The sequence below is a fragment of the Ursus americanus genome, chromosome 36 (genome assembly GCF_024610735.1).
Source record: "Ursus americanus isolate L20-20 chromosome 36, mUrsAme1.1.p, whole genome shotgun sequence".
Classification (NCBI taxonomy): Eukaryota; Metazoa; Chordata; class Mammalia; order Carnivora; family Ursidae; genus Ursus; species Ursus americanus.
Window position 1 is genome coordinate 24,845,673 of NC_142162.1, and position 26,795 is coordinate 24,872,467.

Genomic DNA, 26,795 nt, shown 5'->3' on the forward strand with positions numbered 1-26,795 from the left:
TCCCAGAAAAAAAATTATGTCATTCCCCAAATACGAATACAATTTTTTTCTTTCTTTCTTTCTTGCATACACACTCACACTTCTTTATGCCAATATCATAGTACTATTAAAAGACAAATGTGCTGTCACAACACTTCAGCTTCAGGGCAATTGGTGGGCAGTCCTCCCTTACTGGGACCAATAAAAAGGTTTCAATAAAAAAGCTGGTACTCTAGAAAACGTTCATGCCAACAACACTGCTCACTTCCACGCAAAACTCGAAGTTCTCCAGACTTCTTGATTCCTTTAGCTCTCAATAACCGCTCCTTCCTAACCTTCTACCCCCACCCCACTGCCACGGAGCAAACGCCAACAAGCTCGTAAGCACTCGGGAGAAATTTAAAATGCTTTTCTCATTTCTCTGTTTTGCCAAAACAAAACTAAAATAAAATAGAATTCTATATACTTATATAGCTATATATCTCCCTCTAGTTGCTGGCCAGAGCCAAATGTCACTGGGTTTATGTTTTCTCGGTCCAGCCCACCGAGTGACTACCGATTTGTGACTGCAAGCAGTGGTGCATTTTGAAGATGGCAGGAGTCACAGCCAAAGAATACAGGTGACAGCTGAAAAGGCAGAAAAACAGACTTCTCTTAGAGCCTCCAAAAGAAACCAGCCCTGTTGACACTTTGATGTTAGTTCAGTGAAAATGATTTCAGAGTGCTGACCTCCAGAACTAAGAGAATAAATTTATGTTGATTTAAGCTACTAAATTTGTGGTGACTTGTTACAACAGCAATAGGAAAGCAAATACACTGTGTTAAAGGGGGAAAAATTAGAAAAATTCTGAATTCTTTCTTCTTGTACTATGGAAATCTGAAAAGTAAATATGGAAAGATGTGCCAGTGTGTTCATATGGGGTCTAATGAAGAAGCCTAATGGCCTCAGGGGAACAGTGAGCAATTCTCTTACATTTGGGAGTAAGCTAGAAACTATCTCTATATAGTGAAAGATCCTGAAAGGCCCAAGGAACATGTCAACAAGAGAAGTGGCATAAAGTTCATTATGGGAAGATACATAAAGAGCAAACTTGAACCATATTTAATAACATAAAGTTGAGCATTTAGGAATTTTTGTTCAAAAGTATTGGCTAGAGGTATAGAGATTACTTAAAATAATAATAATAATAAATAACCAGCTAACTCATTATTTTAACCCCTCTCCAAAGGCTCTAGACTTATGTATTCAACATGTCCCCTCTGACTGGCATAAACCTAGAAGACTAGAAGAACATAAAGAAAACATAATGAAAGCTAGTGGTTTTACTATTCTCACAGCCAAACCAGAAACTCACATCAGCTCTAAGAGCTAGTTAGTATAGACTAAGGACTTCTCGTTTCTCTAGGATTCTTTAGGGCAGAGAAAAATCACACATAATCAGACTATTTTGGCCCAGAATAGGCTTTTGGGGTATGTTTAAGATAACCTGCACCTCTGAGGTAGATAGTAACTAGGTATTAGTCTTAACTGATACACATGACCTTAAGGCACAGATGTGACTATTCACCTCACCCTAAGCGTCTCATGTTGGACTTCTGAAAGACCCCCAAACTCTTCGAGTTCCTGAATGCTATAGAGTATGGAGCTTGCTTCTTCTTATTCTTCTTCTTTTTTTAATTTTGAGATTTTATTTATTTATTTTTTAAGTAAACTCTACATCCAACATGGGCCTCGAACTCACGACCCCAAGATCAAGAGTTGCGTGCTCTACTGACTAAGCCAGTCAGGTGCCCCAGAGCTTGCTTCTATATTTGACAAATTCTGGAGCAAAATGAGGGGGAAAAAAATCCTCAATATTTTTAAAAAATATTTATTTATTTATTTATTTATTTATTTATTTATTTATTTGAGACAGAGAGAGAGCATATAAGCAGGGGGAGGGGCAGAGGGAGAGAGGTAAGCAGACTCCCCGGTGACACAGGGCTCCATCCTAGGACCCCAAGATCATGACCAGAGGCGAAATCAAGACTCAGATGCTCAACCAACCGAGCCATCCAGGCACCCTTTAAATATTTTTACGTAACTTTTCTGTAGTGCTTTTATAGTTCACCAAATGGTCTCACCTCTCGTATAGACATCTTACATGAAGAAGAAGGCAGAAATGAGGCACACACACACAAAAAGACTCAATCACTCACCAGAAGAGGCCTGTCTTCTAAAAGAGCTATATATGCTGGACTGAATCATGGTTTCCTGTACCTGTGTGTCGAAGACATTATTCAGCAAAATTCCATACTGATGAGAGAGGCAATCAGAAAGCCAACGACAGTCGTGGATAACCTAAGGAATCAGAAGAAAGACGGAGTAATTAGAACCTGGTTGCTAATCTCACTAGCAGGGGAATCAGCTTACACACTCACCTTCAAAATTCTCTTGTCTTCTAATACCATCTGAAGTCCATTGTTGAAAGCACGACTTCCCAGAAGGAAAATGTCAAATAAGTAAACTCGGCTATTTGTGGCCACCTACAATAGACCATCCAGACATACATATTATAGGGTAAAAAGGAACTAAGGAAGGGATCTGAGATCAAGAAAGGTATATGACAACACATTTCACATCCTCATTTTAAAGAAAACAATAGGCATTCAGTGATTCTTAGGGAAAACAAATTTAAGTTGACCTTAAATAAAGAAAAGAAACTATCGTTTGTGATCTTGAGAGAGAGAGAAAGAGAGAGAGAGGAAGCATGAGCAGGGGGAGGGGGAGAGGAGAGACAGAATCTCAAGCCGACTCCATGCCAGGTGCAGAGCCTGACGCTGGGCTCAATCCCACAACCCCAAGATCATGACCTGAGCTGAAATCAAGAGTCAAATGCTTAATCAACTGAGCCACCCAGGTGCCCCTCATTGTGATTTTTCAAAAGGGCAGAAAGAGACAAGCTGGTGGATTTAGCCTTTTGCTTTTTACAGTCCCAAATATAATGTTTTACATCTCACCCATGGCATTTTAATACTCCAAGGATTACAGATTTAAGAGGAATGAACAGCATTTCATTGTTAGTAACACAACATGCTATTTCTCTGAGTCTCATAATATGCATGGTTGTGTTAGGTGTTACATAAAATTACTCATAAGAGAAGATCCTTGCTTTCTAGCAGTTTTTTTTTTTAAGATTTTATTTATTTATTTGAAAAGGAGAAAGAGAGCATGAGCAGGTGGAGAGAGAGAAGCAGACTCCCCTGCTGAGAGGGAACCCAGTACAGGGCTTGATCCTAGGACGCTGGTATCATGACGCAAGGCGAAGGCAGTTGCTAACCAACTGAGTCACCCAGGTGCCCCTCTCTAGCAGTTTTAAATAGGCAACAAATAAACTGGCACAAATGGTAGGATGTGAGACACTACTTTTTAGATGAATTTTATATAATCATAAGAATCTTAGATTGTTTCTGATCATAAAGTTCACAAAGGCAGTACTATGGCTGGAGTCAGGGAATGAGGCAAAAAGAGATCCTAATAGGTCTAGAGAGCCAGCGACAGGGCAGTCTGATGTCATCTTTGTCATTTCAGGGGCTAAGTGTTGATACTGCTGCAATTGCCAAGCCTACCTGACACCCATTCTCAGAACTTTCATGTTGTTTGTGAGAACCGGACCCCTAATATAGTCATTCCTTGCTCTTTTTCTCTACCTCTTTAATTATAAAAACTGAATAGACACATTATAAAAGTTTGAAAAATAATTCTCTGCTAGACTGCAAACTCTGCGAGAGGGGAGATTATGCTGGATTCACCACTGTACATGCATCGACTAGAACAGAACCAAGCCCATGGATGGCTTAGACACTTCTTCAGCGAGCCAATGCATGCCATACGACTCTCCCTTCCTTTTTCATAAGCAAACAATGTAGATGGCTCTGATAACATGCATTCCAATCTATATCCTGCTTTTTTCCACTCGTAACTTCGAAACATTTTCCTACATTGCACTCGTCATCAAGTTTTGGCAGCTGCATAAGATCTATCGAAACTACAGTAATGTCTCTTATTGTTCACTACTTACATGGTTTCTGATTTTTCACCATAAAATGATGCCAAGATCACTAGGTTCTCACATGATTTTTTTCATATTTTGAATTATTTAGGGTAGATACCTTGATGAGGCCCTGAGAAGTGGGCACTCTGCCAATCCTAATAACATTTATTCTCTCAGTAGGTGGCGGTAGGTCCTGACTCAAAGAATAGAAGACATGGGTTGGGGATTCAGCCTGCTTTCTCGGCCCTCCTTAGAAACTGATGCTGCCGAGTTTGATCCAAAAGCAGCTGCCCAACCTATAGCTATTCGAGGCTCACTACAAGCTTTTGACACAATGGAGATCCTCACCTGACATCTCCCACGCCCAGGAAAATGAAAATGATGTGGCAGAATCCTGCTGTGGAGTGCTACCAACCAGAAGGAAAGATAAAAATTCTTCATGTAAAAAAAAAAATCTTCATATATATTTTTTAAGATTTTATTTTGGGGGCACCTGGTAGTCTGTAGAGTGTTCAACTCTTGATCTCGGGGCTGTGAGTTCAAGCCCCACGTTGGGTGTAGAGTTCACTTGAAAAAATTAAAGACTTTATTTTTAAGTGATCTCTATATAACCCCAAGATCAAGAGCTGCGCACTCCACTGACTGAGCTAGCTAGCCGCCCTTGAAATTCCTCATGTATCTAAGATGAGAGAAAAGAGCTGGGAAAGAAGACGTCAAGCAGAGCCTGTGAGACAGCAATGTTGATTATAAAAGTGAACCTACGAAGAGACAGAAGCTCTTTCCTTTTGAAAAGAATAAACTAAGTACTAGAGGAGTAAAGGACATTCTAAACAAATTAGAGGATAGTGACACTGAGGTGACATAAAGAGGACAAAAAACAATTTGCCAGGGAATCCACAATTATTTCTTTTTTTTTTTTTTTGAAGATTTTATTTATTTATTCGACAGAGATAGAGACAGCCAGCGAGAGAGGGAACACAAGCAGGGGGAGTGGGAGAGGAAGAAGCAGGCTCCCAGCCGAGGAGCCCGATGTGGGACTCGATCCCGAAACGCCAGGATCACGCCCTGAGCCGAAGGCAGACGCTTAACCACAGTGCCACCCAGGCGCCCCTGCAATTATTTCAAGATAAAGAGTTGCAAATATCTTTTACCTGAAGCCAACATAGTTTGCCATGACGACACACATTAGCACCTTCTGCTGCCACACTCAGCACCGTCTGCTTCTTGATGTGAAGCATCTAGGGAGAAACAGGGGAAAATGTCCAGATAATAAATGCTGTGATTACGACATCGTGAAAGGCACAAGTCAAATGGCTAGCAATTAACAAAGTGGATGTTTTAAACTTACACAATTTGACTAATCCAAAACACAAGTCAGCTTCTCTTTTTCACACACACACACACACACACACACACATACACACGGCACACCGAATATTTCTAATTTCTTTTTCGTTTTTGCAAAATTGTAACACAACTGGAAAATAAATCATTCATATCATCATAAATGCTAACAGGAGTTGAAAACTCAGATACCTTGTGTTACCACTCATGCTACAGCAAAAGATTTCTGTCTTTATGACCATAGGAGGCAAAAAATAGATTATTGGTTGCCAAGGGCTGGGAGACTGGGGAGGCATGGAGGTGACGGCTATGAAGTATAGAGTTTCTTTTGTTGGTATCAAAAATACTCTAGGGGCACTGGTGGGCTCTGTCAGTACAGCATGTGACTCTTGATCTCAGGGCTGAGTTCAAGCTCCACGTTGGATGTAAAGATTACTTTAAAAAAAAAAATCTTTAAAAAAAACAAAGAAAATGTTCTAAAATTCATTGTGATGGATGTACAACTCTGTGAATATGCTAAAATTCAGCGAGCTATACATTTTAAATTGCTGGATTTAATGGTATGTGAACTATATCTCACTTAAGTGGTTAGAGAAAAAAGAATCTGTGGAAAGCTAACTCTCCCTTAAAGAAATGCACCCATGCGTCTACAGGAGGCTTAATGAGTCCCCTGAAGTCCATCTGTGAACGTATGCTAGGCTGAATAGTTACTGTCATGTTTGGAAACTCATAAATGATTATACAGAAACTGCCTATACACAGCATGTAGAATGGACTTTAAAAAATGTTAAGTAGGGGGCGCCTGGGTGGCGCAGTCGTTAAGTGTCTGCCTTCGGCTCAGGGCGTGATCCCGGCGTTATGGGATCAAGCCCCACATCAGGCTCCTCCGCTATGAGCCTGCTTCTTCCTCTCCCACTCCCCCTGCTGTGTTCCCTCTCTCGCTGGCTGTCTCTGTCCTGTCGAATAAATAAATAAAATCTTAAAAAAATAAAACAAAACAAAATAAAATAAAAAATGTTAAGTAGGGGCGCCTGGGTGGCTTAGTCGTTAAGCATCTGCCTTTGGCTCAGGTCATGATCCCAGGGTCCTGGGATCGAGTCCCACATCGGGCTCCTTGCTCAGCGGGAAGCCTGCTTCTCCCTCTCTTCTCCCTGCTTGTGTTTCCTCTCTCACTGTCTCTCTGTCAAATAAATAAAATCTTTAAAAATAAATAAAAAATTAAAACTAAAAAAATTCCTGACTCTCCTCTAAAACTGCCAATGGCTTTCCAATCTATTCAAACCAAACTCAAACTCCTTACAATGTCCAAAAAACTCTACCTGATATGCCTTCTGACCCCTTCCATTTCCTATCACTCTTCTTCACTGTGGTCCTGCCTCCCTGCTTTTCCTTCACACAAGTTAAGTGTGCTTCAGCCTCAGGGCCTTTGCACTTGCTAATCACACTTTTTAAAAGTTCTTTAGTTGAATATCTACCTGGCTAGCTCCCTTACTTCTTTCAGATGTCTGTTCCAACATCTCCTCTTCACAGAGGTTTTCTCTGTCCACCCTACACAAAATAGCAACTCCTTGTTACTCTAATCTCCAAATCACACTTTATTTTTCTTCATAGCATTTATCACCAGCTGATAGACAATTGTTTGTTTATTTTCTTGCATTAAAATGTAAACTCCTTGGGGTGCCTGGCTGGCTTAGTAAGAAGAGCATGCAACTCTTGATCTTGGGATTGTGAGTTTATACCCCACACTGGGTGTAGAGATTAAATAAATAAATCTTGAAAAAAAAGTAAAATGTAAACTCCTTGATGGTTTGAACTTTCTCTTTATTATTTATTTTACCCTAGACCTCAGAACAATGCCTGACATTTAGCAGGCACTCAGATATTTTATTAGGAATTTATTAGGGAAAACATCAATGATCTTATAAGAACAGAGAAATGTATGAGATATAAACATGATATCCATATGCACACAATACTTGGAATGATCAAGGGCAATACTTACTGCAGCACCAAACTTCTGCTGGAACTGATCGATGACTGTGTATGTCACCTCTTCTTCCTCTGCAGGAGAATGATGGTAATAGATATGTTTTTCTTCCTTGGCAAAAGAATAGCCCTCCCACTCATTTTAGCCATCCTCATAAATTCCTCCTCTATTGCAACTCAAAGGTCTAATGCTATTTCATTATCACCTGCGTCAGCCCAACACACAGTGAACACTCTAGCATCCTATTAGACTATTTAATCATTTCCTGTGAAAAATCTAGTAATGTTTCCCTCCTCATAGATTTAGGTCTTAAGTATTTCAAGACATGCACTTTTTAAAAGGATGTTCATAATAAAAAATAATGGTTTAAAATAAATCAATCCTGGAGATGGGCCATAGTCCACACTACTGGAATTCTCTGGGTCGTTAATTATGGTTTTAAATCATGTAATTTAAAAGATTAGAGGTATAGCATAACATATAGTTTCTTTTCATCTCCAACCTCTAAAACTTAGGAGCGGCACAGGACACAGTCCACGAACCTCTTTTTCTCAATCGTTACTCACTTTTCTAATGATCTCATCTAGTCTCAACACCGTAACTATCATCTATCGGCTAACTCTTACATTTGTAACTCCATCTCAGACCTTTCCCTCCTCTCTAGGGTGACATTCAAACTTAGGTGGACCTAAACTCTTAATCACCTTCCCAAAACCTGTTCTGCCCAGAAGTATTCCCAGGTCAGTTGAATAGCACTCCATACTTCAGGCTATACTCAGACCCAAACCGCTGAAGTCACCCTTAATTCTCTTTCTCTCACATCCACATCTAATACGCCGGTACACTGTGTTGGCTATACCTCAACATACATTCAGGAATCCACTTTTTACCAACCATACTGCAACCACTGCGGTCCCAGCCACCATATCAACGTGCCTTATAATTATTTCAATAGCCTAATACGTATTCATGCTTTTACCTTTCTCCTTCTCTCAGTATCCATACAGTATCTAGAGTAACTTTGTTAAAACAGAAGTCAGATCATGTTACTCTTCTGCTCAAAACTATCCAACAGGAAGAAGTATTTTTAAAAATACCATTGATAATAGTATAAAATATGAAATACTTAGGGATAAACACAGCAAAAGATGTCTAAGAACTACAAAACACTGCTGAGAAATTAAAGATCTCATGGAGCGATATACTGGGTTAACAGATTGGAATAGGCAATATCGTTAAGATGCCAATATTCCCCAAACTGATCTATCGATTCATTGCAATCCCAGTAAAAATTCCAGTGGATTTTTTTTTTGTAGAAATTGGCAACCTGATTCTAAAATTCATAGGGAAATGCAAAGAACACAGAAGAGCCAAAACAACTCTGAAAAAGAACAAAGTTGGAGAACGAACACTACGAGATTTTAAGATCTATCATCAATCAACAGTAAACCACAACAGTTTTAAAAAAACACAAAAGAAACCGTAAACAAACATTCTAGTATTGGTGTAAAGACAAAAAAATAGATCAGTGTAACAGAATATAGTGTCCAGAAATAAACCTACACATATATGGACAACTAAATTTGACAAAGGTACAAAGGTAATTGAATAGAGAAAATACAGTCTTCTCAACAAAGGATGCTGGAACAACTGGCTATCCATATGCAAAAAAAAGAAAGGAGGGGGGAAGGAAGGAAGGAAGGAAGGAAGGAAGGAAGGAAGGAAGGAAGGAAGGGGAAAGAAAGAAAGAAAGAAAGGAAGGAAGGAAGGAAGGAAGGAAGGAAGGAAGAAAGAAAGAAAGAAAGAAAGAAAGAAAGAAAGAAAGAAAGAAAGAAAGAAAGAAAGAAAGAAACTTGTTGATCCATACTTCACAGCATGTACAAAACTTAACTAAGAATGGATCATAGGCCCGAATGTTGGCTGAAATCATGAAATCTGTAGAAGAAAACATAGGAAAAAAATCTTTGTGCCCAACCAGGAAAAATTTTTTTAGATATGATTTCCAAAGCATAATCCATTAAAAAAAAGGATAAATTGTACTTTATCAAAATTTAAAATGTCTGCTTTTTGGGGCATCTGGGTGGCTCAGTCGGGGAAGGGGGTAAACGTCTGCCTTGGCTTAGGTCATGATCCTTAGGGGGCTTGGGGCTGAGCTCAGTGGGGAGCCTGCTTGTCCCTCTCCCTCTGCCTCTCCCCACCACTTGTGCTCCCTCTGCTTTCTCTCTCTTTCAAATAAATAAAATACAATTAAGTTTAATTAAAAAAAAAAGTCTGCTCTTTGAGAGATACTTTAAGAGAATAAAAAGACAAACCACAGACTTGCAGAAATATTTGTAAAGCATGTATCTGAGAAAAGATTTATATCCAGGATGTATAAAGAACTTCCAACACTGAAAAATAACAACCCAATAAGAAGATACACATAAGATGTGAACAGACAATTCACCAAAGATATTCAGTTAGCAAATAAGGACATGAAAAGATCTTTAACATACTTAGTCATTAGAGAAATGATAAAACCAAAAATCTCCCAATGGTTCCCCTTCTCACTTCAGAGTAGAAGCTCAAGTCCCTACAATGATCTAGGATGACCTCCGTGATATGCCTACCCCACTTCAGCTCCAACTACCTCTCTCCTTGCTCCAACTACACTGATCACACTGATCTGGCTGCTCCTTCAAGATCCTGGCATGTTCCTATCTCAGGGCCTTTAGATTCCTTCTTTTTTCTGCCTAAAAAACATTTCCTCCAGATAGCCACACAGCTTGGTCTCTCATCTCCTTCAGGCTTTTGCTCAAATGTCACCATTTTTTGTGAGGCCTGTCCTAAACACCCTTTTCTTCCTTCTATTTTTTTCTCCTTAGCATTTGGCACTAGCATATTTTATGTTATACTCCTTTATCTTAGTGTCCATTTCCTGTATCAGAGCTCAATGAAGGCAGAGACACCACGTTTTGGCATCTCCAATGTCTGGCATATAGTGTGCCCTCAATTATTAAATAAATGAATCACAATATTTTATCTTAATTCAGAGCCTAGAAGCAATGGCCTAGCTCAGCATTACATATAGAACCTTAACTCAGGGGCACCTGGTGGCTCAGTCAGTTAAGCATCTGCCTTCAGCTCAGGTCATGACCCTGGGATCCTGGGATTGAGTGGCTCCCTGCTCACTGGGGCACCTGCTTCTCCCTCTCCCACTCCCCCTGCTTGTGTGCTCTCTCTATCAAATAAATAAATAAAATCTTAAAAAAAAAAAAAGAAGCTTAACTCAGAGTTATGCCAACTCTAAAGAGTTTTGAACCACAATAAAGAGAGCCTAGACAATTCAGAGCCCCAGTACTCACCTGATGGGCTGTACTTGAGGTCACTCAGCAGAGAGGTGGTTGGTGGCTCAGAGGCAGGAGAAAGAGGCTCACATATGTTTAGGTCTTCACCTTTATCCATCCTGGTTCTTTCTGTATTTAGACTATGCTTACAAAAAACAACACTCAGATGAACTTGTTCTTTGTTGCTGATGTTTACACAGATTTTGCCACGCATCAATGGCAAAAAATCTAGACCTCCGTTTCATAGAGGACCCACACTCATCCAGTGCTTTTACACTGATTTGAAGATACCATCTAAAGATGGAAGAAAATACCCATCTATTTCTTCTCATTTCTATTACCCCAGACCATTTGAGAAATTACATAGCTAATGAATTAGAGGTAAGGCTTTCTACCCTAATGTGTACATTTGACTAAAATCATAATTAAGAAAATTATTCCACCATACCTGACAGAAGATGCCTTTTCTCTCATCGCACCCTGTTCCACTTCATCCAGCAGTTCCACTGTAAAATAACCAAATGGCTTCCAACAGAGTTTCCAATCTGAACACAATTAACCACTCCCCTGTCTCCCTCTACCACAGTCTGACTAGGTACCATACACAGTAATTGGAAATGAAATATTAGTCCATAGAGTCCTTCACTGGAGAGCAATAAATAGAGTGGAAGAGCCTATTCACAGTACTGAAGATACCTGATATTACGTTCCTACCTAGCTTCACTGGTCATTCAGCAGGATTAGAAAGCTCCCTACATGGTCCGGGGCACCTCTGTAGTCGTGCAGATTGGTTCTAGAGAGAGGTTTTCTTTCCTATTAATTCCCACCATAATGCATCTTCCCTCACACCGTGTACTGTTTGGGGGTTTTCTCTCACATCCTTCCCGGATCGGTCCCTTGCCCTCTCACAAGCTGGTGCATTAACAGTTCAGTGATGCGAGTTTTGCACAGTGGCAGTACCGAAGCCACTGAGGTTTATCCGAGGCGCCATTATTGTGAATTGAAACAGTTCAGTGACATGAAAGGCAATAAAAGCTAGACTAGGAATCACAAAAGAAATATGAAACATTCCACAGATTCTGAAAAATTTTACTTTTAACCTAACAGTGCAGGGAATGTAGGGCAATATTGCATATCATTGAGTCTAAGGTGCACATTTTAAACAGCTCTGAAATCAGATACGATTTACAGTAAGTGCACATGACAGTTTAATTGGCAGCTACTTTTTCTTTCTTGGGATGTGAAAAGTAATAGTGTATTTATAATTAACGGCATTTTAGAGTCAATTAAGTATACTTAGGGATTACTCAGAGAAGATCCACTCAGGGGTCACTATGTTTCAAAATGTCCCTTTCCCCTGTACCAGCACCATCGAGATGCTGAGTCTGGGGCAGAGAAAGTGAAAGTCACTAAAAATACTGACTAGTCAATTATTCTTCTTGATTTAATTTTTTAAATTTATTTTTGTTTCAAGGTTTTGTTTAAATTCCAGTTAGTATTATTCTTCATTTCAATAATTCTTACTCAAAGTGCTTTTCAGGGAGAGTAGAAAAAGTCTCAACCCATGGCTGGTTGAACCACAGGGCAAAGCAGGAGAAGTCCTTTGCACTAAAAATTATGAACAAAGGCCAAGTCTTAAGAATTTAGAAAGAGATGAAATCCATGTATACAGTTCACAAAGCTGGTCAAACAGTTAGACTTCTTTGAAACTAGGGAGATGGTAGTAGCGATTCCTTTACTTCTCTTTACAAACCCATCCACAGCCTAGCTTTGTTCCAGTCCAGAGCTCTGATCCAGTGCAAAGGCTAATAGCTAAAACACAGTAAGAACTCCACCACGGGGGCGCAAGGTTGGCTTAGTTGGTAGAGCATGCGACTCTTGATCTTGGGGTTGTGAGTTTGAGCCCCATGTCGGGTGTAGAGATTACTTAAAAATAAAATCTTTAAAAAAAAAAAAGAATCCCACTACTACCACCACCCTCACAGCCACTACAAAAAGGTGTTCGAGGGACAACGAGTGTTTCTAGTAGCATACTCTGTGAGAAAGGACACTTAGATAGCTGGCTGGAACTGTCTGCCTTGAAATAAATCTGGATTGGCAGTCATTAATTTGGTGAGACTTCCATCTGTCTCTCAATTCTACTTCTCTCACAAAACAAAGCAATCTTTTGAGCAGCAGTAGCCTCTGGTCTGCAGGAGTCCTTTCCTTTCCTCCTATCTGCCCCACTGGTAAGACATAAACAGCTCTATTAGGTCCCAGATCTCCAGCTCTCCCCACTCCTCCACCCTATGCTGATCTTTACTCCTCCTTGGAGGGCCTTCTGCTTTTGAGTTCTTGAAAGTAGAACACCTCTTGCTTCCCGTGTCTTTTATCCTATTTGGCTCGTCTGAAGTACACTGACCAGAAGAGCTTCCACATCTACTCTTTTTGGCAAACAGTTGGACCTACTCTTGCTAAATGGTTTTTGCTGGCAGAAATGAAAAACAGAGCTGCAGCTTGCAATTCCCAAATCCAAAAATCTCTGAAAACTAAAAAACTAAAAATTTTGGCAGCAAAACCTAACTGCATACTATTTATAGTCCTATTTTATTCCATTTAGAATGATTATCCACCCGTTTCCCTGTAGAAATGTGTTATTACAGAGTGTTTCCCAGAACTGCTTGAGATTTATATAATATAAAGAGTATACACTGTGTTAGATTTTCCAAAAATCCAGATTTCTGAATTCTGAAACATTTGGCCCCCAGGGCTCAGATAAGGGACAGCGAAGGTACTGATTCCATAGTGCTAAATTCAATTGCTGAGCAAGACAATTCCTTGCGGTTGAGATTCCTAACTACTCACTGACTGAGTCTCTAGTAACGAGCACCAGCCGTCCTCACATTGTAAAACCAAGATGATTAAAATTCTCTATGACGATTCTTCTCATAGTACCCACCGAAAAAGTAAGATACATGTCAAGTCTCAAATACGAACTTTAAGAGTTCATAAGAGCAATATTAAAGGCAACACAACATCTCTTTTTTTTTTTTTTTCTTTTTTCAAATACTGGAATGAGGCAGAGCAATGAATTTGCGACTACCACAAATCCCACTACCAACAGTCAGGGAACGTGCAGCTCTCACCGTTCAGAATCTCATGCCCAAAAAACATCTTCACTCCTGGAACACTTCGACCAGTCTCCACATTCTTCACTGTTACGGAAAACAATTCATTCAGTTAATAAAAAATAGCATTTCCCTAAAATTATAAGAAAATAATGCCTCTCAAAAGTGCCATACCTAGGGGTGCCAGAGTGGCTCATTTGGTTAAGCGTCCAACTCTTGGTTTCGGCTCAGGTCATGATCTTTTCTTTGTTTTTTTTTTAAGATTTTTTTTTTTATTTATTTGACAGAGAGAGAGAGAGAGCACAAGCAGAGGGAGCAGCAGGCAGAGGGAGAGGGAAAAGCAGGCTCCCCGCCAAGCAGGGAGCCTGACATAGGGTTTGATCCCAGGACCCTGGGATCATAACCTGAGTCCAAGGAGACCCTTAACAACTGAGCCACCCAGGTGCCCCTCAGGTCATGATCTTAGTGTCCTGAGATCGAGCCCTGTGTCGGGCTCCCCACTCTGCTTGAGGATTCTCTCCCTCCTTTCCCTCTTCCTCTGTCCCTCCCTCCACTCACTGACTTTATCTCTAGAATAGATAAATCTTTTTTAAAAAGCACCATATCTGAGTTTTATAAAAATCCCCAAATTATTTTCCCCAAGAAATGAAGACTCAAAAATAAATTACAAAGCTATAGCCTTGAAACAAGAAGGACAACGAACAGAGGGAACCTCAGAATGGTCCAAGAGGAACTTAAAGGGCAGGAGTAGTACGGTACATTTAAACTTCTCCCAAGACTCTTGGGGCCCTTGAGGCTCAGGACTATCTATTTATTATATTTCTATTGATTTTTACTCTGCCTAATTGCAGATAAAATTTTAAGGCAGCTGACTACTTCTAGAGTCCACACCCTGTTTCATGCCATGCTACATGCTCGAAAATACTGTCAAGGACAATAATCCAACTTCTAGCCCAAATATAGAGCTCTTCTGTGAGTAGGTAAGAGAGTCAGGAGCAGTTTAGATGTCTTATCTACAATATGGTGTCATTTCTCTAGATGTAAGTGTCCCAGCAGCTGTATATTTCCATATCGCTCAGCAATCCAAAATAATTGAGTTCCACCCTCCTGTTCCACTGAATATATTCTTACTGAGGTCAAAAATCACAACTGCCTATTTTTCTTTCTTTTTCTTTTTTAAGATTTTATTTATTTGACAGAGAGAGAGAGCGCAAGCAGGAGGAGGGGCAGAGGGAGAGGGAGACACAGGCTCCCCCCGCCGCCGGGCCAGCAGGGAGCCCGATGTGGGGCTTAATCCCAGGACCCCAGGATCATGACCTGAGCTGAAGGCAGATGCTTAACCAACTGAGCCACCCAGGCACCCCACAACTGTCTATTTTTCAAATCCAAAAAGAAGTTTATAGTCTTATCACCCTTGGCTCCCATGTATCCTTTGACAATACTGTTCTTTCCTTTCTTCTTTGGCTTATAGGACACACTTCAAGTTTAGTTCTTTCCTACTAATTTCGTAGAGCTACCATACTGAGCACCGACTCAGAGCTAGGCACCATGCTAATTATTTGCCTACATTTAATTCTCCAGTAACGTAACGAGAGAGGCACTTCATTATCTCTGTTATGGTCGAATCTGAGACTGAGAAAGGTTGAATAACTTGGTCAAGATCACACTAATTAAAGACAGAGTCAGGATTCAAACCCAGGCCTCGGGTATTTTAATATGCAACTCTGAACCAATGTTACAGTCTCCCTCATTTGCTCCTTCCCATCTCTTCAACTGCCTCCACTACCTCTGACATCCTCACCCCCCCCATTTCTTTTTCCTTTCTTTTTTTTTTTTTTTAAACATAAGTAATCTCTACACCCAATGTGGGGCTCAAACTCACGACCCTGAGATCAAGAGTCACATGCTCTTTGGACTGTGCCTTCAATATCCACTATTTCTACAGCACAGATTATTTCTCTGAGCTCCACTCATTTCCAAATGACTAGTAGCAGGCTTACTATAAGATTCTCAAACTGAAATCATTATCTTCTCCTAGTAACCCACAAACTTCCTCTTCCAATTTCTATCAATTAATAACTGTACTATAGGGGCGCCTGGGTGGCACAGAGGTTAAGCGTCTGCCTTTGGCTCAGGGCGTGATCCCGGCGTTGTGGCATCGAGCCCCACATCAGGCTCCTCCGCTATGAGCCTGCTTCTTCTTCTCCCACTCCCCCTGCTTGTGTTCCCTCTCTCGCTGGCTGTCTCTATCTCTGTCAAATAAATAAATAAAATCTTAAAGAAAAATAACTGTACTATATACCTAATCTTCTGAGTCATAAATGTAGTAGTCATTTTCCATTGCTATTTATTTATTTATTTAAGAGCACGTGTGCAGGGCTGGGGAGAGACAGAGGGAAAGGGAGAGGATCATAAGTAGGCTGCACGCTCAGTGTAGAACCCAACGTGGGGCTCAATCTTATGACCCTGACATCATGATCTGAGCCAAAATTAAGAGCTGGATGCTTAGGGGCACCTGGGTGGCTCAGGTGTTTAAGCATCTGGCTTCAGCTTGGGTCGTGATCTCAGGGTCCTAGGATCGAGCCCCACGTAGGGCTCTCTGCTCAACAGGGAGCCTGCTTCTCCTTCTCCCTCTGCCTCTCCTCCCTTGCTCGTGCTCTCTCACAGAAAAAAAAAAAAAAAAAAAGAGTTGGATGCTTAACTGACTGAGCCACCCAGGCACCCTTCCATTGCTCTTTAATTATCTAACTGATTACCAGGTTACTTATCCCATCTCTTATGTATTTCTAAAATCTGTCTTCTCTTTTCCATTCCTTGCTGAGCTTTAGCTCTGACCCCCATCATGTTCCCTTTATTGGATCCCTTGCTTTTTGCCTCTAGTTTCTCCCTAATTCAGTTCTTCCTTCACATTGCTGTCATAGTGAAAATACTCCCTGCTTTGTCCCAGTAGTGCATAAATTTAGTAAAGAAGTGTAAAGAAATATATTCAACTTCTTTAGGAATATTTTTTAAACATGCCAAGATGAAATATCACTTTTTACCTATAAAACTAGCAAAAATTTAGGAAAGATACACATCAGCATTAAAAAAAAAAATTCCAGTGTTAGGGGCACCTGGATGGCTCAGTTGGTAAAGTGTCTGCCTTTGGCTCAGGTCATGATCTCAGGGTCCTGGGATAGAACCTGCCTAAGATTTTCTTTCCCTCTGCCCCCCACCCCCTTCATGTGTACTTTCTCTCTCTAAAAAAAAGAAAAAAATTTTTTAAAAATCAAAAGTTTAGCTATTAAATTGGAGTTTCAAATAACATGAGAAAATGCTTTTTATCATGTTAAGTAAAAAAAATATGATATACCTAAATTACTATGTCAACTATATAAAATCTATGTAATTAGAGACTAGAGAGAAATATACCAAAATATTTCATTTAAACTGAATGCTTTGTTGAACAAGCATGTGGCATATCTTGATTCTTTTCAACTCAATGTCATTTATTCAGGCTAGCAATGAGCTTAGTCTCCCCACAGACAGTGGTGGTTTCTTGGACCTCCAGGGCATCTCTTTAAGGGGACTGACTCAGCTAGGGGGAACACCCTCCCACCCCTCTTTCCTCTTCCTCCTATCTGTAATGTCTACCAGCTACCAGGCCATCACAGGATCTTGAGGTTTGAAGTCATGAAAATGGTAGAGCATAAAGATGGATAATCCTGGATCTCTGCCAAGTCTGGGGAGACTCACAGCAGCCCTGAGAGGCCTGCCTTCTTTTATATAAGAGAATAAATTCCTACTTTAAGCCACTGTACATGAATCTCTTTCCAGCAGCTGAGCATGGTTCCTAACTAACACGGCATTAAAAATCTCAGACAATGAGTCTGAAAACTTAGATGTCTCCCACTTAAAAATCTTTCAGATTGTGGGGTGTCTTGCTAGCTTGGGCAGTAGAGCAAACAACTCTCGATCTCATGGTTATAAGTTCAGGCCCCACACTAGGCCTAGAGCCTACTTAAAAAAAATCTTTCAAATTTTTCCTCATTGCTTTCAGAAGTGTCCAAATTCTATAATATGGTAAGGCCTTTTTTTTCTTTTTTTTTTTTTTTTGACAGAGACAGACAGCCAGCGAGAGGGAACCCAAGCAGGGGGAGTGGGAGAGGAAGAAGCAGGCTGCCAGCAGAGGAGCCTGATGTGGGGCTCGATCCCAGAACGCCAGGATCATGCCCTGAGCCGAAGGCAGACACTTAACGACTGCGCCACCCAGGCGCCCCAGGTAAGGCCTTTTGATCAGTCCCATACCCACTTCTCCATCCTTAAGTCTCACTACATCCCCATAGGGAAATTTAGTTAGGTTTTCTGAATGAACCAAGTTTTCATGGGTCTACATTTTTTGTACATGATGCTACTTCTACGTAAAACAATGGTTTTCTCAAAGTGTGGGTCTCCTGCTGAGCACCACCGTCACCAGGAAACTTGTTAGAAATGTAAATTCTTACGCCCCATCCCAGACCTTAAGAATCAGAAACTCTTGGAGGGTGGCCCAGCAATCTGTGTTTTAACAAGTCCCCCAGGTGATTCTGATACACAGATAAAGTTTGAGAATCACTGGCTTAAAACATTTACCACTCTTTCCCCATCCAGTTAAATCTTACTCACCTTTGGGACTCCTTCCCCACTATCTTAACCCTACCACCCCCAGATCTGAATTAACCAAACCTTGGTGTTTCCATAGCATCTCGTGCATCATTCTATCAGAGAGGATACCACACTGCATTATACCTTTCTACTTCCTTACCACACTAAGTTTTTTTAAGGACAGGGACCATGTTATTCTTATCTATATCCCTGGTACCTATCACAGTGTCTGTGATACAAAACTATCAATAAATGATTACTGAATGAATTAATATTACAAAAGTCTGGTATAGCCCCACCATGGTCCACAAAGGTCTATTCTAACTTATAATATGGCTTAACAATAACACTAATCTCTCAAATGCCATTTATACATGTTTCAATTGTGAACTTGAAACGTATGCCAGGTGAACAACTACCCTAGCAAGTTAACATTCTAGCTGAAAAAAAAACTATATATTGGAGCTTAAAGATGAGCACATGTAGGAACTAGGAGGGTGGTACACCCAGAGGCCGCATGGACACTCTGAGCTCCTTCCCACAGACCTTGACCTATGCATCTCTTCCACTTGACTGTTCCTGAATTGCAACCCTTACAATGAACAGAATTGAAGCTGGGAGGTTAGAGGCTACCTTGTGACCATGAGGATAATACATCATCCCTGAGGTGGCAAAATCACAAGACACCTGGTCCCTCCCCGCATCTTCAAGCCACTGCACTATTCCTTAGCAGCCTACCTCTGGACTACCTTTTGCATGTCAAAAATTAACCCCTGTCTTTGTGAATTTGTCTGTTTAAGCCAAAAGTAATTCTACTTAATAGAGTGGCTAATTTTAATTTCAATATGCATATAGTAAGCAATTAAAAGAAGCACCCAATGAAAAAGAATCTATACACTGAAAATTTCCACTATCATGTCAATAAAAGTATAAAAGTGGGGACAAGCCCACAGATGCAGCCATGTTTTCTGTTAGGGAAAACAGCATTCTAATCTTCCTCTTAACTCTTCCCTAGAATAGGAATGCCTCCCTCCTAGTTGCTAATGAAGCCCCCAGAGCCCTCACCCAAACTTAACTATTAATTTCTTAAAGGCAAAAGATAACGACAAATAAAATGAGACCTTTCTTCAGGACAACAATCTTGTTAGGGTCCACATGCTGGAGTACCCCCTCAAATATGCCACAAACCAATGTGAGTTTCACCCTTCTCCACAAAATCTGATTGAGGAAATGGTAGTCACTGCTGGGATCCATGCTATTTGATTCCAAAAGCAGTCTTCAAATAATCTTCTTTAAGTATCCAAACACTTGAAAATAAAAGAGATCCAGGATTTAAAAAAATATTTTGGGGGGAATGAGGTTATTTTCCCTTTCCCCATACCTAGAAGGGACAAGAAAAAGAAAAATGAGAGTAATTCAGTTTTGCTCATCTTTTTAGAACAATAATGAGAAAAGGACTATTGCAAGCCCCAACTCTAATTTATACATGGGAAACTGAAAGCCATAAGACTTCAGGCACTGTAGGTTTGACTTCTTTGTCTATAAAATGGGGTAATACTACCTTTCATTCCTTAGCTAAGTGGAACAAGCAGAACATTTTAGAGGATTTTAAATGGCACGTACATATATCTTTTTAACACCAATTAAAAAAAAAAAAGGAAGGAAGGAAGGAAAGAAGGAAGAAAGAAAAACTAAAAAAACAAGTGAAAAAAACTGATGCTGGCAAAATATTTGCCAATACATGCTGCCATAAGCTGCCCACCCAGAAATATCTAGGATCTAAATTCTTCTGGCCTCTTATGCATTAGTAACATTTCCAGAATTTGACACTGTTACCAACCAAAGCATAAGACGCTTAGAACTATCACAATTTATGCATGACCAATCCGGCTGCCATGTCAGTGCGTTTGAAAGGAGACAACACTAGAACAGACAAGAGCAGGTCAATCATGAAAACAACTCAGTGAGACTAGAACCTTGGCCTCATGCTAAGTCGTCAAAACCGTAGGTAAAGCTTAAAAGTAGTTTAGGTACTAAACGACAGTGGTTAGAATTTGGTTCTTCCGTATCTCAAACCGGTTATGCATAAAGCAACACTCAGAAGGGTGGAGAGAGGGTGAAAAGGCATTAAAGCCACAGAAAAAGAACCGGTTCACGCAGAGGGCTAAATTAGTTAACGGGCGGCTTAAACATTTTCAAGAAAAACAAAGAAAAATATAAAAATAAAATGCAAAACTCCTCATTTTTAAGACAAAACAATAAACTCCAAATAAACGGCGGGCCATACGCTAGGAATTCAATCTTGTCCACCGTTAGGTTATTTTTTTCCCGAAGGAAGTTTGGGAAATCCTGTCCCAATTTCAGCCAAATGGTGACTTCCTTCAGCTTCAGTCTTGAACTAAAAAAGGAGGTACTGCTGGTAAGGAAGAACTTTCAGGGTGTTCCAAGCCAGCGCTGGCGGTTATCAAAGGACAGAGCCGAAAAAACAGGAGAAAAGTACACGGGACTGAAAACCCACACCGCAGAGCGGACGCCAGCTTGGCGGAACCAGAGGTCCCGGCTGTTTCCCGAGGAGCCAATCGGCGCTCGACCCGGAGGCTTGCTCCCGAGCGCCCCCAGTGGCCAGGAGGTGGGAGGACCTCCAGAAAAAAGGAGGAGGTGGAACTCCCAGCATGCAGTTCCCAAGAGACACACCCTAGAGTTGCCCCAAGAGATGTTTGGTCTATTTTTATAGTTTCTCTCTGCAATCCGTGCCACCTGTGGGTGGGGTTTCCACTTTCAGAGTTCTGTGAGAAACGGGTTGGCTATGCTCCCTGCCTCAGGTTAGCTCGCTGTAAAACTGTGGGTTGATGGCGTTTCCCTTTTAATTGCGGTCGGTAGAGCCAGAGTGGCATCGCCTTTTTAAGGCCGGTGGCATCACGCTTCCGGGGGCGTGGTCCGTCCTTAGGAATACCCGGCCCTGCGCTGGGCTGATTCATTCGGGGGCTGGGGCTGGAACGTCGGCTCCTGCGCCGGGCGCAGCCTCGCTCCTCATTGGCTCATTCTCGGGGACCGCCCTCCCCCTCTTGCTACCCCTGGGTTCCCTCCCGGGTCCGCAGTAGAAACACTGCCCTCTCGCTTCTTGACCCTGGGCCTTCCCTTCCCTCCCACCCTCCCTCCCGCCGCCGCTGTCGCTTCAGACGCCCCTGCTCCCGAAGGAGCTCCCGGTTTGGTGATGGGGTCTCGGGCTTCCACGTTACTGCGGGACGAAGAGCTCGAGGAGATCAAGAAGGAGACTGGCTGTGAGTTCGGGTAGGGGGTGGGAAAGCGGCCGGGCGCCTCTGGCTGGCCTCAGAACCGACGGCGGCTGTCGTTGAGGTCCGGAGTTGGGGTGCCCGGAGGTTGCCGGTACTGGGCAGCCTCCAGCGCTGGCGCTTCGTGGCCGAGGGCTGGAGGACCTGTTCTTACGGCTACTTGGAGCGGGGCTCTGGCTCCTGTGGGGCTGTCCTTCCCCTCAAAGGCAGGATTCATGATCACCCTTAGAGCAGAGGCACCGCTCTTTTCTCTACCCCCTGCTCATGAAAGCCTCCGAACTCCTTTATCTTTCCTCTCACCAACCTCGAATTCAGGAGCTCTGGATGGATCCTGTAGAAAACAGTCCGCTCCTATGACGTTTCTGGGGAAGCACTTAAAATCACTGTCAACTGTGGGAAATGACAAATAAATTCTTTCTTCAACTGGGAAAATAAATCCAGAAAGCAAGATCCTATAGTAATGCTTTGGAAGACGTGACCTGGTGACAGGAGACCTTTAAAAAAGAATGAGGGATCGGAGATTGTGAGACTTCTTTCATTCTGAGGCTGTGGAGAAAAAAGCACAGATGCTGTGACCACCAGCTTTTTTACTCACACTGAGAAAGCTTGCATCCTAATTTCAGATATATTGATTTCTATGCTAGTGTACTTTATGCAGTCGCTATGGAAATTGGATGTGCTCCAAAGTCTCAGTGCAAATTTGTACTAGGAACTGATTTTTTATAGTCCAGTCTCTTCCTCATTAGCCTGAACATAGGGGCAACAGGGCTTTGGGAATTCAGAAGCTCTGTGTAACATCATCACACAATTTTGTATAGCCCTTGATAATGCATACACTATTTTCTCAGTAATCCATTATGACTCTTGTATTTTACATAAGTTATGTAATTGTCTGAGCTCTGTCTCTTCATGATAACCTGTCTTTTTTTTTAATTGTGTTCAGTTAGCCACTGTATTGTACATCATTAGTTTTTGACGTAGTGTTCAGTGATTCATTAGTTACATATAACATCCAGTGCATATCACAACACGTGCCCCCCCTTAATACCCATCACCCTGTTACCCCCTCCCCTCAGCCCCCTCCCCTCTGGATAACCTGTCTTTCATAGTGAGGTGACCAGTAAGTAACCCAGTGGCCCATATGCAGGTAAGGTCAAAGGGTGCTGGGGGAACTACAGAATTACACAGGCAGTGGTGGCCTGAGAGAAAAAAATTTAACTTTCTAGAATCTTCAGTTTGGAAGGGATGTTATCTAGCCCCCACCCTTGTCAGATTGGTTTACTGCTTTTAGCATCCCCTAACACATGGCCAATAGCCTCTCCATAAATACCTTTAAGGATGATGAGCATACCACCTACTGATTTTGGATGGAAGACAGAAAGTAGTTAGCTGGTTATAATGTATGATACTTGTTTGGCTACTTGACCTTATGGTCATTTGATGACTCATTCTGACTCTTAAGAGTAGAAATGTAGGCAGTTTGGAGTCAGCAAGCATTTTATTAAATTTTGTGGTCATGACCTCTGGCCACACTTGTAAATGTAAGAACTACTTTAGGTCTAAGGTGACACCAGTTAAAGCATTCATACTTAAAATAGAAAGTCACATAATAAAGTGCAAGCCATAGTGAGGATGGGAAAAAGCTATTTTTGCCTCAAGATGAAGGGAGCACTAATCCCATTTGGGCTTATTTACCTTTGACAAAATGGCAGACCTTGGACTCTATAAGGACTGGAGTTAGTTTACTGTGGCTTGTGGAGGAACAACACTGCATACTTCTGGAAGAGCTGTTTTCCTAGTTGCCAAAAAGTGAATCAAGCCTGAAGGAGATTCTCAACCACAACCAGTGCAAATGATGTTAAGCCAGAAAGCCTAAAGAACAAGTAGTTATTGAATTTTTGCATTGTCTGTGATTAGTACTATGCTAGGTACTCAAAGCAGATGGTGACGAAAGATGCCCATAGGAGTTAGGATTAGCATTACCACATAAGGTAGCTGAAATTGTGTACCTTGCGCCTTCAGTCTCAAGGAAGACCGAGTCTGTGGGCTGGGCTGGGAGAGGACAGGAATTGGGCTCTGATACAGCCATGAATGAATTAGATTTAGAAACATTAACCTAGGGCATTTTGGGTGGCTTCCAGGCTTTCTCCCTCAGCTTGCTACACAGTCATTCCTGTGCCCTGGGAGTTGAGCTATCACTTTATCCGGTTAGTGTCCCTCAGTGGAGTTGATTTTTAAAGCAGTAATTGTAACGTGATACAAAAAAGGTTTAGAAGACTAAAAACAGATACCCAAGGGTGAGGTGGAGAAGTGGAATTTGTCCAGTTTTCATCTGCTTCTTGTTCCATTAAGAGTTTAAGGACCTATCAATCAGAAACACTTCAAGTTAAGAACAAGTAATATGACATCTCACTACTTCCTTTGCCAGTAAGAAAATGTGGCATAATTGAGGAAAACTGACTTTATATTGAATATGAAAGCTTTGCATTGGAATTGATGATTATATTTAAACATATTTTCCGTAAGTCTAAATTGATTAGAATTCTTGCATGACTGGTTTAGCCAGTATTTCAAATGTAATCTGTCAAGTGTTTGGCAAACTAATTCTAGGTAAGAATTACCTGTAAGCCTCACTTTTGTCATCTGTAAATGGGAATAATAATAGTATCTACTTCATAGGATTCTTATGAGGATTAAATGAGATAAATTATGTAAACTACTTACAACAGTGCCTGATATATAAGTATCAGGTAAGTGTCAGCTACTATTTTGAACCATAGATAAGAGTCATCTTATTGGGAAAATATTTGTGTGTGCTAGTTATAAAACTATGTCTAGGGCTGTATAAATGGAGAGGTGAAAGCATTTTATGCTTTCTTTTTTTTTTTTTTAAAGATTTTATTTATTTATTTGACAGAGAGAAAGACAGCCAGCAAAAGAGGGAGCTCAACGGGGAGTGGAAAAGGAAGAAGCAGGCTCCCAGAGGAGGAGCCCGATGCCAGGCTCAGGCTCCATCCTAGGACTCTGGGATCACGCCCTAAGCCTAAGGCAGATGCTTAATGACTGAGCCACCCAGGCACCCCCATTTTATGTTTTCCTATTTTCAGGGAGCATCGGAATAGAAATCAAGTCGTTTTCCCAACTCTACAGAAGTAAAACCTTTAAAGGAATAGACTCCTTAATGTTTCTAACAGTTTAAAAAACACTCTAGGGGCGCCTGGGTGGCACAGCGGTTAAGGTCTGCCTTCGGCTCATGGCGTGATCCCGGCGTTGTGTGATCGAGCCCCATATCAGGCTCTTCTGCTATGAGCCTGCTTCTTCCTCTTCCACTCCCCCTGCTTGCGTTCCCTCTCTCGCTGGCTGTCTCTATCTCTGTCGAATAAATAAATAAATAAAAAATCTTTAAAAAAAAAATAAAAAAAAACCACTCTAAAAAAATTAAAACATTTTCCTTCCTTCCTTCCTTCCTTTCTTTCTTTCTTTCTTTCTTTCTTCTTTCTTTCTTTCTTTCTTTCTTTCTTTCTTTCTTTCTTTCTTTCTTTCTCCCTTTCTTTCTCCCTTTCTTTCTCTCTTTCTTTTTTTTGCAAGAGATTGGCTGGGGGTAAGGGGGGTGGGGGTTCCCCCGCACAGGGAGAGGGAGAGAGAGAATCTTAAGCAGGCTCCTTGCCTAGCTCGGAACCCAATGCAGGGCTTGATCTCACAAACCCTGAAATCATGACCTGAGCCGAAATCAAGAGTCCGACGCTTAACCACCTGAGCCACCCCTTAAAACATTTTGTGTTGGCATAAAACATTTGCTATATTGTCTTTGTTTTATTACCTTCTTTCATACATTAGCATTTTCATATATTAAAGCCCAGCTGAATAAAAGTTGTCATTGGGGGGAAAATCACAACGGTCTTGGGAGTTTCTGTAATCTCCACTCTTAGTTGACTTAACTGTAGCAATAAACTGGCTGTGAATTACTTAAAACCATTTTTTAAAAGTAGCCACTTAATCTGTGAGAAGCAGTTCAAACCAATGAAGTAGTAATGAATGCCCATTCATTTAATTTAATTATTATTTTTTACATTCATTTAATTTTAGTTTCTAGTTCTGGTGTGTGTTGTGTGATATGGGGATGGTGTTGAACAGGTTTAGGAAGTAAGTTTTACAGGCTGGTGAGGTTTTGTTTGAGAAGGTATAGTGGTGATAGAACTAGTGTGGGTTTTTCTGTAGTTTCAACAAAGAGCACAAGTCTGGCAAAGGCAATTGCTTGAGAATAATTTCCTGGATTAGAGTGTACACGAAGTTCAATTTCAGGCTCCTGCTATTTCAAAATGCAAGAACTCCTTCAGGGCCCTTACCTGCCAAGCCATGTTGCCTGAAGGTGCTATCTTCCGGCTCCTATTGAAATGGAAATGCACATATAACTAACACGTTTAGCTGGTCTGAGGTTAAGTGATTTGTAAAGCTATGTACTTTTCCCCCCAATTTATATGAAAATTTTGAAATATACAGAAAAGTTAAAGTAGTGTAATGATCATCCATATACCTTCCACTTAAGTTCAACAGTTAACATTTTGCTTTATCTACATATAAATATATATAGCTTTAGCTGTGTATTTGCTTTATTTATATGTGTATATATATATATTTATTTTTTGGTGAACCATTTAAAAGGCAGATAACGGAACTCTTCACCTTTAAATATTTCTGCATGTATCTTCTGAGAATAGGGATTTTTTTTCCTACATACCCTCAGTACTATAATAACACCTAAGAAAATTGACAGTAATTTTAAAATACTATCTACCATTTAGTCCATATTCAGCTTTCCCCAATTATAAGAACGTGGTTTGTTGTTGTTGTTTTAATGTCTTTTAAGTCTCTTTTAATCTATAGGTTCTCTTAGAGAGTAGGCTAGCCCTTGAAGTCCTCTGTCGGGAAATAGGAAGTGTTCGGGTGTGGAATGGTTGAGATTCAGGCTTCAACTTCTCAATCTTTTATCTGGAGTTCCCTTTGGTTGTATTAGTATGCTTTACCTAGGTTATCAGTCTGTTCTTCTGTATTAAGATTTAGGATAAAGGTGAGGGAAAAATAACTTTTTTCTTACTCCCTTT

At 40.9% G+C, this 26,795-nt stretch overlaps 2 protein-coding genes across 3 annotated transcripts in view; one reads left to right on the forward strand and one right to left on the reverse strand.

The window, feature by feature from the left end:
• EXD1 (exonuclease 3'-5' domain containing 1) overlaps positions 1-20,936 on the reverse strand; it is a 30,270-nt gene extending 9,334 nt beyond the window's left edge. The window contains exons 1-9 of one of the 2 annotated variants that reach the window (XM_045771025.2): positions 20,688-20,936; positions 19,522-19,707; positions 13,796-13,864; positions 11,119-11,176; positions 10,689-10,810; positions 7,360-7,418; positions 5,165-5,251; positions 2,401-2,505; positions 2,240-2,320 (exon numbers count right to left, since the gene is read on the reverse strand). In XM_045771025.2, the coding sequence (XP_045626981.2) occupies positions 2,240-2,320; positions 2,401-2,505; positions 5,165-5,251; positions 7,360-7,418; positions 10,689-10,810; positions 11,119-11,176; positions 13,796-13,864; positions 19,522-19,654 (714 nt within the window). In that variant the 5' untranslated portion in view covers positions 19,655-19,707; positions 20,688-20,936. Of the gene's footprint in view, positions 1-2,239; positions 2,321-2,400; positions 2,506-5,164; positions 5,252-7,359; positions 7,419-10,688; positions 10,811-11,118; positions 11,177-13,795; positions 13,865-13,951; positions 14,039-19,521; positions 19,708-20,687 lie in introns of those variants that run through there. The other variant, XM_045771033.2, reaches the window with a different exon arrangement.
• A 440-nt stretch (positions 20,937-21,376) lies between these two features.
• CHP1 (calcineurin like EF-hand protein 1) overlaps positions 21,377-26,795 on the forward strand; it is a 45,717-nt gene continuing 40,298 nt past the window's right edge. Inside the window, exon 1 of the mRNA XM_045771046.2 lies at positions 21,377-21,681. Coding sequence (XP_045627002.1) covers positions 21,615-21,681 — 67 coding nt within the window. The 5' untranslated portion in view covers positions 21,377-21,614. The remainder of the gene's footprint in view (positions 21,682-26,795) is intronic.